At 36.0% G+C, this 16,387-nt stretch overlaps 1 protein-coding gene across 5 annotated transcripts in view; it reads right to left on the bottom strand.

The window, feature by feature from the left end:
- The window catches only part of LCOR (ligand dependent nuclear receptor corepressor), a 136,106-nt gene that overhangs the window by 24,613 nt on the left and 95,106 nt on the right, over positions 1–16,387 (bottom strand). The window contains exon 6 of one of the 5 annotated variants that reach the window (XM_027859626.1): positions 13,653–15,903. The exons of the other annotated variants lie outside the window; for them this stretch is intronic. Within the exon in view, the coding sequence (XP_027715427.1) occupies positions 14,934–15,903 (970 nt within the window). The 3' untranslated portion in view covers positions 13,653–14,933. Of the gene's footprint in view, positions 1–13,652; positions 15,904–16,387 lie in introns of those variants that run through there. 5 annotated transcript variants of the gene reach the window in all.

Consider the following 16,387-nt stretch of genomic DNA (forward strand, 5'->3'; position numbering starts at 1 on the left):
AGGATCTGAGAGAGAAGAGCAATAGAAACAACACAATCCCTTGGACCCTGACAAAGATTTTGCTTGCTTTTATTATGCAGGACTAAATGTTTGATGGAAAAAAATTGCTATGTGCCTCAAAAAAAGGGAAATGTTTTTGTTTGGAGAATATTCCTAATATCTAAATTATGCAACAAAGACAACACAAATTTACACCTGCAAATGAATTTTAATACAATTATGCTGCATGCTCCAGTTAGTGTCATTTGTGGTTGCTAGAGGCTTGTTGTTGCTTAGGTATTTAACTATGTCCTACTCTTCCTGATCCCATTCGGGGTTTTCTTGGCAAAGATATTGGAGTGACTTGCCATTTCCTTCTCCAGCTCATTTATAGAAGAGGAAACGGAGGCAAACAAGGTGAAGCGCTTGCCCAAGGTCACACAACTAGCAAGTATCTGAGACCGGATTTGCTTTAGGCTTATCCTGCTGAAACTCCAGTATTTCCAGAAACAAGTGACCCTTCCATAGGAGCTTCTGGCAGGGTTCAATGCACTTATTTACATGTTGTCTCCCCCATAGCATGTGAGCTCCATGAGGGCAGGGAGCTGATTTTTGCCTTTTTTTACATCCCTGGCATTTAGTATTTAGCCTAGCACACAGTAGGTACTTAATGTTCATTGCTTTGACTTGACCTCTAAAGCATATTTTAATAGAAATCACCTACTTCTTTTTGTACTTTCTGCTCTCAACCCAATCTGTATTTATACACTTTCCTATCTCTTTATTGAGCAATTATCAGAATATATGTTTTACCTACTTAGACACACTGAATGTCAAGGACAGAAGGAAAATAAGAGATTCTGTAGTCTTAGTGGATACCAAACTCTGTTGATTTTGCATCCTTATCAGTAAAAATTTGGAAGCATACATTCCTTGTGTGTGTGTGTGTGTGTATATGTATGTATGTTTACAAACTATGTACATGTATAGCTATACTTACGAAACATACAAAAAATAAAAATTTTAAAGGATAAGATGGTCCATCGGGAGCCACTAGAGTTTACTGAGTAAGGGTCAGCTTCATGATTTTCACTTTAGCAACTGTGTAGAAAATGGACTGGAAAGGAGAATGATGTAATAAAGAGACGTATTTAAATGGGTATTGCAATAATCCAGTCAAGACATGAGGGGAGGGGATGTGGAAAAACTGGGACACTAACACGCTGTTGGTGGAATTATGAACTGATCCAACCGTTCTGGAGAGCAATTTGAAACTATACCCAAAGGGCAATCAAACTGTGCATACCCTTTGATCCAGCAATACCACTACTAAGTCTGTATTCCAAACAGAATAAAAAAAAGGGTTGGGGGAAAAGGACTTACTTATACTAAAATGTTCATAGAAGCTCTTTTTGTGCTGGCAAAGAATTGGAAATTGAGGTGCTGCCCATTAATTGGGGAATGGCTGACCAAACTGTGGTATATGAATGTAATGGAATACTACTGTGCTATAAGAAATGACAAGTAGGCATATTTCAGAAAAACCTAGAAAGATTTACATGAGCTGATGCAAAGTGATGTGAGCAGAACCAGAACACTGTACACAGTAACAGCAACACTGTACAATGATCAGCTATGAATGATTTGGCTATTCTCAGCAATACAATGATCCAAGACAATTCCAAAGGACTCATGAAGAAAAATGCTATTCGCATCCAGAAAAAGAACTGGTGAAGTCTGAATGAAGATCAAAGAATATCATTTTCACTATTTTTTTGTTTTTGTTTTTGTTTTTGTTTTTCCCCTTTTGGTCTTTCTTTCACAACATGACTAATATGGAAATTTTTACATGATTGCACATATACAACATATCAAATTGCTTACCATCTTGGGGGGAGAGGGAGAAAATTTGAAAAAAAAAGTTTTTTTAAATGAATGTTAAAATTTGTCTTTACAGGTAACTGGCAAAAAATAAAATACTATTTAAAAAAAAGATATGATGAGGGCCTAATTTGAAAAGGGAGGGATGTAATGTGAGTAGGAAAAAAAAAAGAAAATAAAGAAAAAAAACACGAAAGATGTTGTGAAGACTGAAATTACAAGATTTGGCAACTTATTGAATATGTGGGGTTGAGGTAAAGTGAAGAGTCAAGGATAACACCAAGGTCGCAAACCTGGGTTACTAACCCACGGGAAGTTCAGAGGAGGTATGAGTTTGAGGAAAAGGTAATAAAATGTCATTCCATTCATAATGATTCATTCTGCGTTTCTCTTTCATAGCCACCAAGAAACGATATGTGTGAGAGAGTGAGGAGGGGGTTCTTTCCAAAGGCCAATGCCCAGGGGCACAAAGTTTTTTGTCATGGTGACTGGCAGATAGGGTATAGGAGCTAAGGCAAAGAAGGCAGGAAAGAATTTTGGCAGCTCAGTTAATGCAGGTACCTGGCCGGGGCAGCTACACAGGAAGTCAGAGGAGGCGGAGTAAGGGAACTTTAGTAGGGTAGGGTAGTTATTTTGGAGACAAACCTAGTAGAGGTGAAGGGGAAGATACAATCCATCTGCCCACTCTGACTGCTGATCACACAACTCTCGGGGTCACTAGATAACCCCTACTTTGGAGATGACCTCTCTAATCTTAACTTCATTTTACAAATGAGGAAACTGAGGGCCAGAGAGGTTAAATTACTTGCCTATTATCACTCATCTAGTTGGTAGCAGACCTAGAAAATTCCTGTTTAGTGTAACGGTACACCCTTCAGCCTCTTGTTTTCATGTATCTGACAAGCAATTCAATAAGCATTTGTTGTGTTTACTACATGCCAGACACCGGGGATAGGAACATGAAAACAAAGCCGTCCTTGCCTTAAAGAAGCTTACCTTCTATGGGGGTGGGAGGACCAACGTAGTCATACAAAAAGAAATGTAAAATATATACAAAAGAAATACAAAGTAATTTTTTGGAGGAAGCACTGTGCAATAGCTTGGGTGGTCAGGAAAGGCTTCTTAAAGGAGGTGTTACACCTGGAGGAAGCTGAGGCTTCCAAGAGGAAAAAATGAAGAGAATCCAGGCATAAGCAGCAGCTTGTGCAAAGGTATGGAGATGGACTACCAAGTAGGTCAATTTTACTAGCACAGTGAGTGTGTAAGGGGGAGTAGCATGTAACCAATCTGTTAAGTGAGGTTGGAGACAGGGTGAAAAAGGCTTTGTCGTCTACCCAACTAGATTATAAATTCCTTGTGGTCAACGATTAATAAATGAGTAGACATATGTTAGTGTAATCAATTTAATGCTTCAAAGATTTTTAATTTCATTAGCATGGCAAATGACACACAGGCAAATCGCAAGTCCTTTGTCATTTAACAGATGGTCTCAAAAAATTGCCTTCATGAAAAATTTAAAAATCATCACTCTCTGAGCCAACTTGGTGATGACCCAGATTAGGATGGTCTTCAGACAACAAATGGTCCTCTGCTAGGCCCATTCTTAAAGTCTTTCCATCTTGGTGCAGGTCCTGTAAGAGCTTACATTCCACCGGCATAACCTTCAAAATTCAGGGTTTCCTCCATGCATGATGAGTTAGTTACTGGAGGATATCTTTAGTGTAGATATGTTTATTTTCCCTACTACCTAGTGCATTACAGTGCTAGGTATACTGTAAGGCTTCAGTAAATCCTTGTTAACTGGTAAACGGTATTCTACTACTTTTCATAATGAACAACACCGATTTCATTCATACTGCAGTTTCCTTTCACTCTACACTTAATTAAAATGGAAGCTGAGGAAAATATCAATTGTTCGTTTACCATTTAAAGTGACAATCTAAATTACAACTGCCTAGTTTTCAAAGTAGAAAATGGATTGCCTATTTCCACCTAACCTCAGTGTTTTAGAAATTATCCTCATTCACATTTACTGAGCCCCAAAAGAACACTGTACTAGGTAATAACAGACACAAAAGAGTAAATGATATGGTTGTTGCCCTCAAAGTGCCTACAATTTAGCTGTGGAGTCAAGTCACCTAAATAAAAGATAAACAGGATATGCTGAGTGGCAAATGAATACTACAGAAAACAACGAGTACAGTTGAGGGAATACTGGTAAGTGCTGGGACAAATTTACACTTAATAATATCTAGTATTTATATAGTGTTTTAAGGTTAGCAAAGTACTTTGTAAAGATTATCTCATTTTATCCTCAAAATCTATTATTCCCATTTTACAGATGAGAAAGCCGAGGCAAAAAGAGGTTATGTGATTTGCCCAGGATCACACAGCTAGCAAGTGCGTCTGAGACTGTTAAGTAAACTCATGTCTTCCTGCCTCCAGGCTCAGCATCCTAGACATTTTGGGGAGGACACTGCAATGAGGAATGGGGGGACAGGAACACAGCAACTAGCACAGTACATTTTTCATACAAGCTAGTATTCAATTCATGTGTTGAACTGAATTGAACAAAGACTTAAGACTTTTAAGGAAACAAGATGGTCAGTTTGGCTATAGCCAAACTATGGTTTATTTCTTGTGGTGAATGGACAAGAGATAACTAAGCTAAAAGGAACTTATTCACACAAAAAAAGACAAAAGCTTTTCAGACGTAAACTGCTATGGCAAAAACTTTATGGTAATACGACAATGATAACAGGAATGCCCATTTTAAGAAAACTACAATATGAAAAATCCAAATTTAGAGAATTGATAAATATGGGCAAGAGTTACATTATAAAATAAATCACCACGAGGTTTCTTAAAGAGTTATTTTTGGTAGTATATTTGAGTTCTAGTTTGATTAACAAATATTTAATAAAACATGTCCATCTATTGTGTAAAAGTCAGACTTAACTATAAAAAGTAAGTCATAGACTTTACTGAGCTGACTGAAAAAATGTTCTGGAAGGCCAGAAGACATAAATGTTTAATGCAAAGCAAGTACATAATTATGTGCGACAGATATAAGATTAAATATTATGCCGAATACCGAGTCAATATACCACATCTATTTAAATACATAAAGCAGTCCCTTATTTTTTAACCTGGGTTATATTCCAAAAACTCTTTTAAAGTTGGTTATTTGGAACTGTTAAGAGGTTTTCATAGAAACTACATTATGGTTAGGTAGTTAAGTCCTAAGGCCAGCCAACGAAAGTCTCTTTAGACAATTGTAAGCACAAAGCGATGGATACATTTTACATGTGTTCAGTGTGCCAAGGACTATAATCCCTACATTGATCTTCTCAGATATACACACATATATCATAATAAATAGCACTACATTTAAAACCAAGGACATTAACAATAAAACTGAAATAGCTGGAAAACTATTTCAACCAGTCTAAGCCCAATAAAGAGCCTAAGACTAAGAAATCTACTTTCTAAAAACATTTTCCTCCAAAAAACTAATGTTTGGCATTTCTGTCAACACCTTTAAAATAGTGATCCCCTTTGTACACAAAGTCTATATAACCTGCATATACCTATTGGCCAAGATACAGTATATCTTCATTTTATTATGTAATACTCTCTTTACTGGTCCAGATATAAGGAAATACCTACTTTCCACTGAAATTGTGTGTATTTTTTGGGGAAAGTTTAATCTGTTAACATTTTTCTTATGTTTGTGCGTTACATGTAGAGTACAACATTCCAAAGAGTAAACACTACCAAGCAAATCATCATTTTCTTCATTTAAAAATAGTTCACTTTTATAGTATTATGGTCAGAAAAAAAAGATGAATCTAGTGTCTAAAGAGAAAGTTGGCTATTTTCAGTTTGTTGAGCTTTGCTAAAAATGGTGTTCTCATTTTCACTAAATAGCTTTTTTAAAAAAAAGTTATCCCAGGAAGAGCTAAATGGTACAAGCATAGTTATAGCCATGGATGTTACATCTGAACACTATAATCTGACAGCTTCCAAAGTGCTTTCGTCTGGAAGCTCACCTATGGTAAAAATGTATTAAACATTTTTTCCACATTTGTTAATAGTGTATTTATAACTTCTACTACTCACTTTTATTATTTCATGCCATTTAAACACAAAGTGAAAGAATAAAACTTTTAAAAGTTTTTCACAACAAAATTTATTAGAAGAATAGTGGTTTTGAAAAGTCTAGCATCCAGTGAGAACTACCATACACAACATTACAGTTGGGAATGTTCTTCCAAAATGTCATGGTCAAATAATACAATGGAGCCATTAAATCTTACACATGCACGAAAGAACTAGCGCTTCTGACATATAATGCAAAAAAAAAGGGGGGGACCACATGGATTAAAATTTAAGTACTTATCACATACATTAAGACACAGCTTATTTAGTCCAGTCAAAAATCAGAACTGCATTTAAAAAAAATTAATGTAGTGCAATCAAACCAAAAACCTTAATTTGTGATCATAAGTGCTCTACTACATAAAACATTGATCATAGCAAGAAACAAAAAGTTCAAATCACACAGTACAAAAAAATCTGTAAATAAATATAAACTACAGTACAAGAGAAATATTAAATTATACAATTCCGTCAAACTGTAAACAGTATTGAAATGAGGTCCATAAGAGTAAAAGGGGTTCCTGTTATATTTTTTCATGACACTTGAGCTTCTAGAAATCTGATAAATGCCATTTTTCTTATCTTCAAAGACTATGGGTTATACAAATGGAAAGAGAATTCTTTTCATATGTAAGATATCAAATAATAAAGCAGAGGAATAATCAGTTTTGTTAACCACAGATAACACTGCAGTAACTAAAAGATATATGTTTAAAGATTATCTTATTATCTTGTAGACTGATCTCTTCTCTAAAGATGCAAAGGACTAATTAGAACTTCACATCAGAAGAAATTTGCCATCTAGAGGTTAAAGACTACCAATTAGATGGAAATGCCTGCCTCTGTGCAGGAAACACACTCCCCCCCCCCCACCTCTGCTGATTCTTTGACATTTTTACATACTAAATAATGCAACACCGACTTTGGCAGAATCACTACTAATAAACTCAAAGCACTCCTGGCCCATTGGTTCCATCACAGTGGCCAGTGCACAGAATTCTCTAAAGACATTGCATAACTAGAATGTAGAGGTCAGACACCCAAGGACCAGTGCTTGAATTTAGTAGTAGTCATGGTGAAGAAGCAAGAGCCACACTAAGGAACTGCCTCTATATAATTTATAGAAGCAGCTGGGAATGTCATTTACTTTAGTTGTGCTGGCTATTAGTGGCATTTTTAAGTATATAGTTTAACTATGTGTGTGTGTACATGTGTATACAAACAAATAAATACACACAGACACACATCTCTTACAATACATTGTTAACAGGAACCCCCATGTTATCTGTTCAGTAGTAATAACTGAATATACAGAATGCCACTATAAGTGTCTGAGGCACTGTGTGCTGGAGAGTTATATGCAGCTTTAAAATCCGTTTGGCTGAGTTATACCTGGATACCTGAACTGAGTTTTAAGTTGACATTCATCAAGGATGTGCTACCAGCACTTCAAAAGAAAAGCAAAACAAAAAAATACAAGTCACTGCTAGGTTTAGGAATAGAGTAGAAGTACCTGAATTGAGTTCGAAGAGTGTGTCAACTGTCCCTGAGGGTTCTTAAACAGTGTGAACAAGTCGGCTTCCTAAGCACATTAGTCTTACTTTACATATCGGACTGATAAAATACCCATGTCTGACAATTTAACAAGTGGAGGTTATAAAGAATTATGAGCAAACACTCCAAAAGTAGATCGTATACATTTCTTTTCAAAGCAGCAATAAGCTGCTATAAAGTATACATCCCATTAGTACAAGCAACAAGTGGGAGTCTGATAAAAGTTTCTATCTTTAAAAGTCTGGTTTTCCGACAACACGGCATACAACCGATCATATCAATAACCAAAGACTATGTATCTCCTAAATCAGAAAGCACCTAATTACAGACTAGCAATTCAGGATGAGGTTTTTAATCAAACACTTTGCTATTACATACTAAAATTCCTTAAACTGACTAATGCTGGTATTCTAATCTATGTAATTATTTCCCCACCCCCCTTCATTTTAGAAATATACCATTCCACAACTTAAAAACATTAAGATTCATTTTTTTCAGTCCTCTGATGTAAAAAGCATGTCAGCGAGCAAATATTAAAAATTTACATGGTAAAAAGGCTTGAATTTCAGCCAAAGATTCTAAATACTGCTCATTCCCTGAAGACATAAAGGGAGAGAGAATCCCTACCCATTTTCCTAGTGACAATAATGATCTGACACGATTTTTCATTTGGAGGAATTTCCCCCTCACTTCCTCTCAAATTCAAATTCCTAAGCCCTAAAATAGCTTAATGAAATGAGAGAAAGTTCAAGCAAACACTAGAGTTGCCTGGAAGGTATAATATGTTATCTTTTTCTCCTTAAGACAAAGATTTATTTATATAAATGTGATCTGACCCCAGATTAGGAGATGGTTTGTTTTCTTTTTTTTTTTTTAAATCACTCTAAAACTTACAGTACCTAAGACTCTGAAGACAAGATAAATTAAGACTTTAGTGTTGTAACAGAAAAAGTGCTGAATTATATCCCTTTTCCAATATTTTTAAAATGTCAGACAAGTGCTTTAATAGTGACAGTAAAATGTACTGCTCGTGCTTCCAACAATAAAGAAAAAAAATCACCTTTGAAAAAGAAAAGCCTTTTTAGAAGTGCAGCACCAAGTATTTGTTAAACTCAATTGGTAGGTGTCCCCATTATTCTGATGGGGGCAGAAAAATAGTTTAGATCTTAATTTCATTTGGCTAGTTAGTAACTGCTGTAGTCTGTTCTACTGTATCAGTGTCCTATGTCCAGCCCCTTCCACACTATCCACTGAGAGATTAATCTCTAAAGAGATTATTTTTAAATTAGTGTTTTCAGGATGATACCTGAGAAAGGGAGCAATTTTGCAGAACAAGGAACCCAAGACTGCACTAATACTGGTAATAGTTTCACAAATTCTTTGCCCAAGACAAACCTATCGGTATAAGAGGTATGGATCGTTGAGTATGTGTAACTGTTTTTGTTTTTTTGTTGTTTTTTTTTTTGGTATGTGTGTATAGGGTCATTTCCAGTGTCTAAAAATAATTACCTTAAGACTGTTCAATAACAGTCTAAAACAAGATAAACAGCTCAATTTTTACATACAAATAATATAGATTAAATATGACTACAATACTTGCTCCATCCAATTAATCTGTGATTAACTAAAAGTGCTTACTTTTAGGCTTCTGCAGAATCTTTTAGCTATTTCAACACATAGCTATAAATCAACCAGAAAACTTAAAAGTACCCTCCAACAAGTTATAATCAGTAATTTATATGTAACTCATACATTTTGATGTTTGCCAATTTAACATATATTAATCTAGATGCTTCTTGCAAATGGCTATAAAAAGGATCTAGATGATTTTTGACTCAAGAAATGTAGATGGCTCAACCTTATCACAGTATGTCCTCTTACTAGTTTTCAGAGTTTAGGACAGAGTGTTTAAGCTCTCCCATCTTTATCCCAATTTAATTTCTTTCAAAAGCCTACATATCTTTATCCCCTTCTCGTTCCCTCCCCCTGCTCCATCTCCTTCATAAGTGTTAGGGCTCACAGCTATAGTGTTATGCTACAGGGCTTAATTTCTAACATTTTTAAAAAGGCTAAAGCAAGGTCTTTTTGGAGAAAAAGGGGTTAATTGCACAGAATCTCTCTCCAGTTTCCCTTCAAATGCCATATTCACATAACCTGCTCAGTTGTAACCAGACTTATTCCTAAAAAAAACAAACAGAAAGATCTGGGAATTTGTATTCCATGCACCACAAAGTTATTTTTTTCTTTTTAATGAAGTCTGAAGAGTATTTTTATACGAATAGAATATTTCTCTGGCCCATACAATGTAATAACTCATTAACTAGTGAGCTGTTTCAATAAGACCATTAAGCTTTCAACAGCACTGGTCTGGCCATAGGTATCAACATAAAGCCATAATTGTAAAGGAAGGTAACAAGTAACAAGGAAAATGGTCTACTACTTCACGAAAGCCAAGACGACTTGGTTTGTCAAATTTTAACGTTTCCCATGAAACACAATATGTTTTGTTTAGGAGCTTTTCAGGCCACTGTAACTCTTCTATCACCAAAGACAGTAATCTGAATTTAGAGGAAAGGATGGCTCATGTGAAAAATGTCCTCTGGCATTCAGACAGGTAAAAGAAATGAAAAAGCAAAAGTGAGTGGTTCAAAGCTAAGGGGAAACAGCTATAAATAAAATGGCACCTAATGACCTAATATGTAGTTGATAGTTACTCAAAATTTCAAATTTAAGCAGAAATTCAATTTATCTCCCCCAAAATTTACAATGGAGTACAATCTTCAAGTTCTAGCAAGGATCACAAAAACTCAGATGGAGCCCCATAACTGAAAGTAAGTTCCAAGAGAGGGATGTGAGAGATGTAAGGGTCTACTGTTATGAAACAGCCCTCATTCTGTATCACTAGCAGGAATGGACATATCATATTGCTAACTACCTCTCGATGACAGAAAACGGCTATGACATAGCCTTTATATGCATTAAGCTTTGCAATACAGTATGGAGTTGCTTTAAGGGAAAAAAAAGTTGTACAACTATTAAACTTCCTATGGTGCCAACATATTAGAATATCTGATCCCTTATAGCTCATGTTACAACTAGGGTAAAATGTTAGGGAATGAAAATGCCAATTGGTTGAGGTAATGATTGGTGCTAGATAACCAGAGTTTTTAAAAGCACTTCAACATTGGGAAGGAAATATGGTCCAAATAAAGCTAATACACTTCACACTTGTTGAGCTTGCTCACCAGAACCATACAGTTAACTCCACACAAGGACCCCTACCACATAAAGCCTTACTCATATTTATGATCTGCTGCAGCAAAGGCTTACTAAGCAACATCTATTTCAGTATAACAGCAAACTTAATACTTTAAAGTATTGTACACATAAATATAAAATGCTTGTTTTGTGAAAGGAAACAACCTTATCTTTCATGGTACTTGGAAGAGGGAAAAATTTCAGAGCTGATTGCTAATTGTTCATAACCACTTAACTTCCTGTCGGCCTACTTAACACACTATCATGACAGAAGACTATATTACTGCCAAACTTGATGACTACACATGAAGTACACTGCCTCAGGAATCAAAAGACTAGTGATAAAAATACCAGAAAGAAATCCTTCCACAGAATCACTTAGTGTTTTCACTACAACAGTGTTATGAGCTTGCGTATTGTTATCAGTGTTCTCTCCCAAAAAGGTAGGAATAACAGGTTCTAAATATATATCCCTGACCTAGTAGCATTATCATCCACTTATCAGAAAAGTTGTGAGAAAGAAGGCTTTTGTGACAAATAAATTACATTTTCCCACTCCAAAAAAGCAACTGGTCAACTGGGGTCTGGGCCTTGCAAACCTCTGATTAGCAGAAATTAAGCATGCTAATAAGACAATCCCCCATTACATATTTAAGATGATCCCAAACACAACTAGTAGATCTACACTGAAAGTGCCAATACAGCATAGCGGCAAATCAATAGAGAAGTCAAAAACAGAAGGGGATCACTGCAGCACCTAGATTGATAGCCAGCCATGTGATGAACCACTTCAAGAAATACATGGTATAATGGAACTTTGAAAACAAAATTTAACATTAAAAGTGCACCTGAATATTACAAACTAACTTTACAAAACCTACAATAAGGTAAAATATATATCTTTTGAAATATTCAGCAGCTTTTTTTTGTTTTTGTTTTTTTTTTTGTTTTGTCTTTTTTTGAGAGGCTCATGAAATTTAAAAGGGACCACTAACTAATTCCAACCATGCTTCACAAAACAATAATGGCTATTTTATATTGCAGTTACCAATGTAATGCAATTAGTGCTTAAAAAAAACTACTAAAAAAAAAAAGCCAACACAAGAGACCTTTGGAGGAAATACGCTTGTTCAAAAGCTTCTCTGAAAAGAAAGTTTACCTGAATATTAAGTCGTCACTGATCTCAAGTGTAATGTTAAAAAAGCTTCACAGACATGAATATTACAATCTTCAGGTCTCAGGACATTTGATCTGAGAACATTTAGAGTTTGGTTTGTTTTTAAATTCACTTTCTAAACCAAAGCAAATAATAGAAGTACTCAAATTTTCACTATTTACAATTCTTAGCCTACAATCTGAAATGACACAATACAAGTTCTCTTTTTAAACTGCAGCATTAAAGGGTAGGCACACCATTCTTCTGCTGCTCGATTGTCATCCACTGAAACACACATAGAAAATATTTATGTTAGTAAAATGATCACTCCATGTACACTACAATGACAAAGTTTTACGAAACTCAACTCATACATCACTTAAATAGACTACCATATAGGGTTAAACCTCTCTGAACAGGAAAACTCTACAAAAATTGAACTTTTAGGGCCAAATTTTTAAATGGGCCTTTAATGATATCTGTCTGCAAATCAAAAAATAGCACACGCACAAATTAACTGCATTCACAAGGGCCTTTTTGCAACAACCTTTAGCTACTGAACAATCCAAATAAAATACAAGAAGGCACTAGTAGCCACAATTAATTATGTGCTGATAAAAAATAATAAGGGTGGAAAACAGGAGGTTTCCTTTAAAAATTTAGCCCTTTGCTCGCAGCAAACTTTCTACAACTTCTTTCAACAGCAGATGAAGCCACACATTTAACAATGCATTTTTATTGCAATTTCCAGCTACGCTAGAAAATACTGCAGAGTTTACATACTGGTACTGAACTCAAACTGCTTATTATGTTCAGATGATAACTAGAAATCTAAGAAGAAGCAGGCTCATTCAGTGTTTAAATAATCACACAAAGTAACTGAAGCAAACAAGGGCCCCAAGCCCAGTCTATGTTAAAAATGAGCAGTGCACATTTTTAAGTGACAGCAATGGTGTGCCTAACCTTTGAACTGTTAAGTTGCAGGGGGAAAAAAAGTATGTGTGTGTGTGTGTATACACACGCACACACACTTAACATAAAAAGGCTAATTTAATTAACTGCTCCAGATTTTTCATACAAACAAAATCATGCAGTCTTGGGCCTACCTAGTCCTCTTTCCCTATGAAATATTGGTATGCATTTGCAGTCACCAACTTCAATTTAATCAATGCCCAAGTACAATGCTCATCAATTTTATTTTATACATAAAAACCAATGATTCTTTTGGTCGAGCAATTAAAAAACGAGAGGGCACCCCTCCCAATTGATTTTAATTTGTAGGATGTATGCAGTGTTTTTATTTTGTTTTGCACAGTCGATAATTCTGACATATATAGCATTAAAACCTGTGGGCTTCATCCAGTTCTGGATGATTGTTGCAGAAATACTAAAAGAATGTATTGGCTAAACTTAGTTTTGGGTCTATTGGAGTTTTAAAAACCCACCTCAAATTTAAAAAAAATAAAAAAATGAAAAAAAACTTTAAGGAGTGCTTATATTAACATGATCTGAAACTGCCTAAAGTATTGTGTGCTAAGCAATTAAAAATTGCTTTTTAAATCTATTTTAAAAATCTATTACTGAAACCTATTACTGTTAAAAACTGGAAAGGGAGAAGGGAGGAGGGGTCATTGATGCTAGATTAAAAAAACAAAAAACAAAACACAAAACAAAACAAAAAAAAACAACCTGCTACTAGCAAATGGGTTATTTAAAAAGGAAACACCCTAAGGATCTTTAGTCACGACTGAATTATAGCTAAATATGATGTATAGCCTAAATCAGATTAGACTACCTTTGGGTTTTTTTTTTTCCCGTTTTTCCCCTCAACACAAAAAATGGATCCTTCATCGATGTGGTCATTTGGGCAAATTACTGAGGTTGTAATGTCGAGAGATCATTTTTAAAAGATCACAGTTATACATATTTCCCTTCCCTATTTCCCCAACCCTAATATACAGATCTGAAATAATTTAAACCAGTTGCTGGAACTACACATAGTAGTTAGTAAACGCATAATCAAATCTGTAAAAAGGGTTTAAGGTTACAAAGAAATCTAGTTTTGCTAAAAATGAGGCATACTCTATTGTATCATTATATGTACCCTGACTGCTCCTGAGTAAAAACGGAGCTTGTCCTCCATGAGATAAGGCTACATCCTCACAAACTGGTGAGATCAAATCCTACCCTTAGAAAATCCCAAACAAAATTACAGTGAAGGTAGTGTTTACGAATAATTAACTGAAGCATTTTTGAAGGTAGTGTATTGTACCTTTTCCCCTCCCCCCCAACTGGGTGAGCACTAAACAGATTATTAATGTTAAATGAATTTAATTTTTGAAAGAAAATAATAAAATGTAATTAGACCCAATTGATTATTTATAATTATTAAGGAGATAACCAATCTCCACGAGCTCAAGAGATTTACCCTATCTAAAGAGCAAGTACTTTATTGTAATACTTCAATTAGCTGGATCCAAGGAGAAAGAAAATTCTGAATGATTTTCTAGTTTAAGATGGCTTTCTAATTATGGACAATAAAGCTCCAAGTAGAAGAGAGTTGGGTTTTAAAAGTGGCCTTTTCAAAAAGAAAGGTGAATATGACAGTAACTCCCTTCCCTCCCAAAAAAAAAAGCACACTGGCTCTACAGGCAAGGAGTCCACTTCCACGTATCTGCATTCTCTGTGAGGTAAATCAGTTCTCTAAATTGTAGAGAAACATGCAAAAGGCCAAAGGGAAAAAAATAAAAAAGGTATTTTGAGCCATACTGCACATGGAAAATTTCAAAAATGCAACATTCACAATGCACCTTTCACCTGGGTGTTCATGCAAAATCTGCAAAGAACAAGTGTTACAGTAAAAGGAGTCAGGTGCATCAATGATAACTGAACAATGCAGCAGTGCTCACCCAGTTTGTAAAGTAATTGGCACTCTACAGTATTCCTACTCATCTTTTGATTCATTTGCACTTTGTGCTGCCTCTCCCTGGGGATCTAATTCAATCTTTACTGAAACATCTGGACCCTCCGACCTCATTAATTTCATCTTTTTCTTTGGAGGGTTTTTCAAAGTGCCCAGCCTCTCCTTTACTTTGTACTCCAGTGTACTGTGGGGAATTCCATAAATACTCTGAGCTTTGGAAACACTCATTTTTCCACTCATAACCACCGAGATTGCTTCCTCCAGTATTTCACTGTTGTACTGTCTATATCTCCCTCTTTTCTTCCGAGGCTGCTTGGAGCCTGGGTCTCCTTCTTGATCCGACGTGGGATATGGCTGTCCAGAGGTAGACTGCTCAGCATCTGAGCCCCAAGAATCCGGTCCAGCATCCAGCATACTTCTTCTATTTTGTTTTGGAAGAATAGCCCTTAACTTTTTACTAAGCGCGCTCTCCGTTTGTGAACCCATGACCAAAGAACTATAGCTATACTGGTCACCAGTGCGGGACTCCCATGAAAGGTCCATGCCTCGAACTTGTGGTATCTTTAAATCTACAGGAGATGAATGGCTCACGTCCTTTTTTCCATCTTGTTTAGTTTGAAGTGCCATTTTTTGAAAGGCAGAATTTTCTGTAATAAAAGGAAGGTCACTGATGTTGCTGAGTGCACCATTTCCCCTGAATTTCATGCGGCTGAAGTTGAATTCATAATGTGGTTTTGCCCAAGAGGCCTCCCTGGATAAGATTAAATGTTGCCCATGATTCTGCAATCCAGATGACCCAAGGCTGGCAGCTGAGGAGAACTGGTTTCTGCTCAGTAGTTCTTCACTAATCTGCAGTGATCGCGCCAGTGGAACTTTGAGAGATGTGGAGTGGCCAAAACCTTCCCTGGTTCCATCCTGTAGGCTTCTTGGAGGTACCCCATCACCACTCCGAAGTCCGTCCGGACGGTGCTGGCTGGGTCTCCCAGGTCGCCTAATTGGATGGAAGGAAACTGATGTGAGCAGGACTTGCACAGGTAGGGAGGGATGGGTGAGGGGACCACTCCTTTATTAGAAGGCCTTGCTTGGGTAACATCACTTTGTGTTATTTATTTTCTCTCTCTCTAAAATTTAAAAAAGGTCTCAGCAGTCATTTTAAAACTTGTTCACCAAAAAACAAAAACAAAAACAAAACAAAAACAAAACAAAAACAAAAAAACAAAAACCAGGAGCTTTTTGGGCAAAGAAAAACGAAACCTGTCAGCTGGTCTCTGGTTGGGTTCACAAATTTTCGGAGGAGAAAGGCTTCGCGCAACTGTCTGAAAATAGCACCTTAATTATAAATTACAAAGTAATCGTCAGTCTCCATAGCTCTATACACAACTGTGTTATCAATGTGACGTTACCACTAAACAAGTACAGTAATAAAAGAGTAAGCCAAATGACTTTAAAATGCAACACATTCAACATACACATTG

This window comes from Vombatus ursinus, unplaced genomic scaffold, assembly GCF_900497805.2.
Source record: "Vombatus ursinus unplaced genomic scaffold, bare-nosed wombat genome assembly UNPS02000749.1, whole genome shotgun sequence".
NCBI classification, from domain to species: domain Eukaryota; kingdom Metazoa; phylum Chordata; class Mammalia; order Diprotodontia; family Vombatidae; genus Vombatus; species Vombatus ursinus.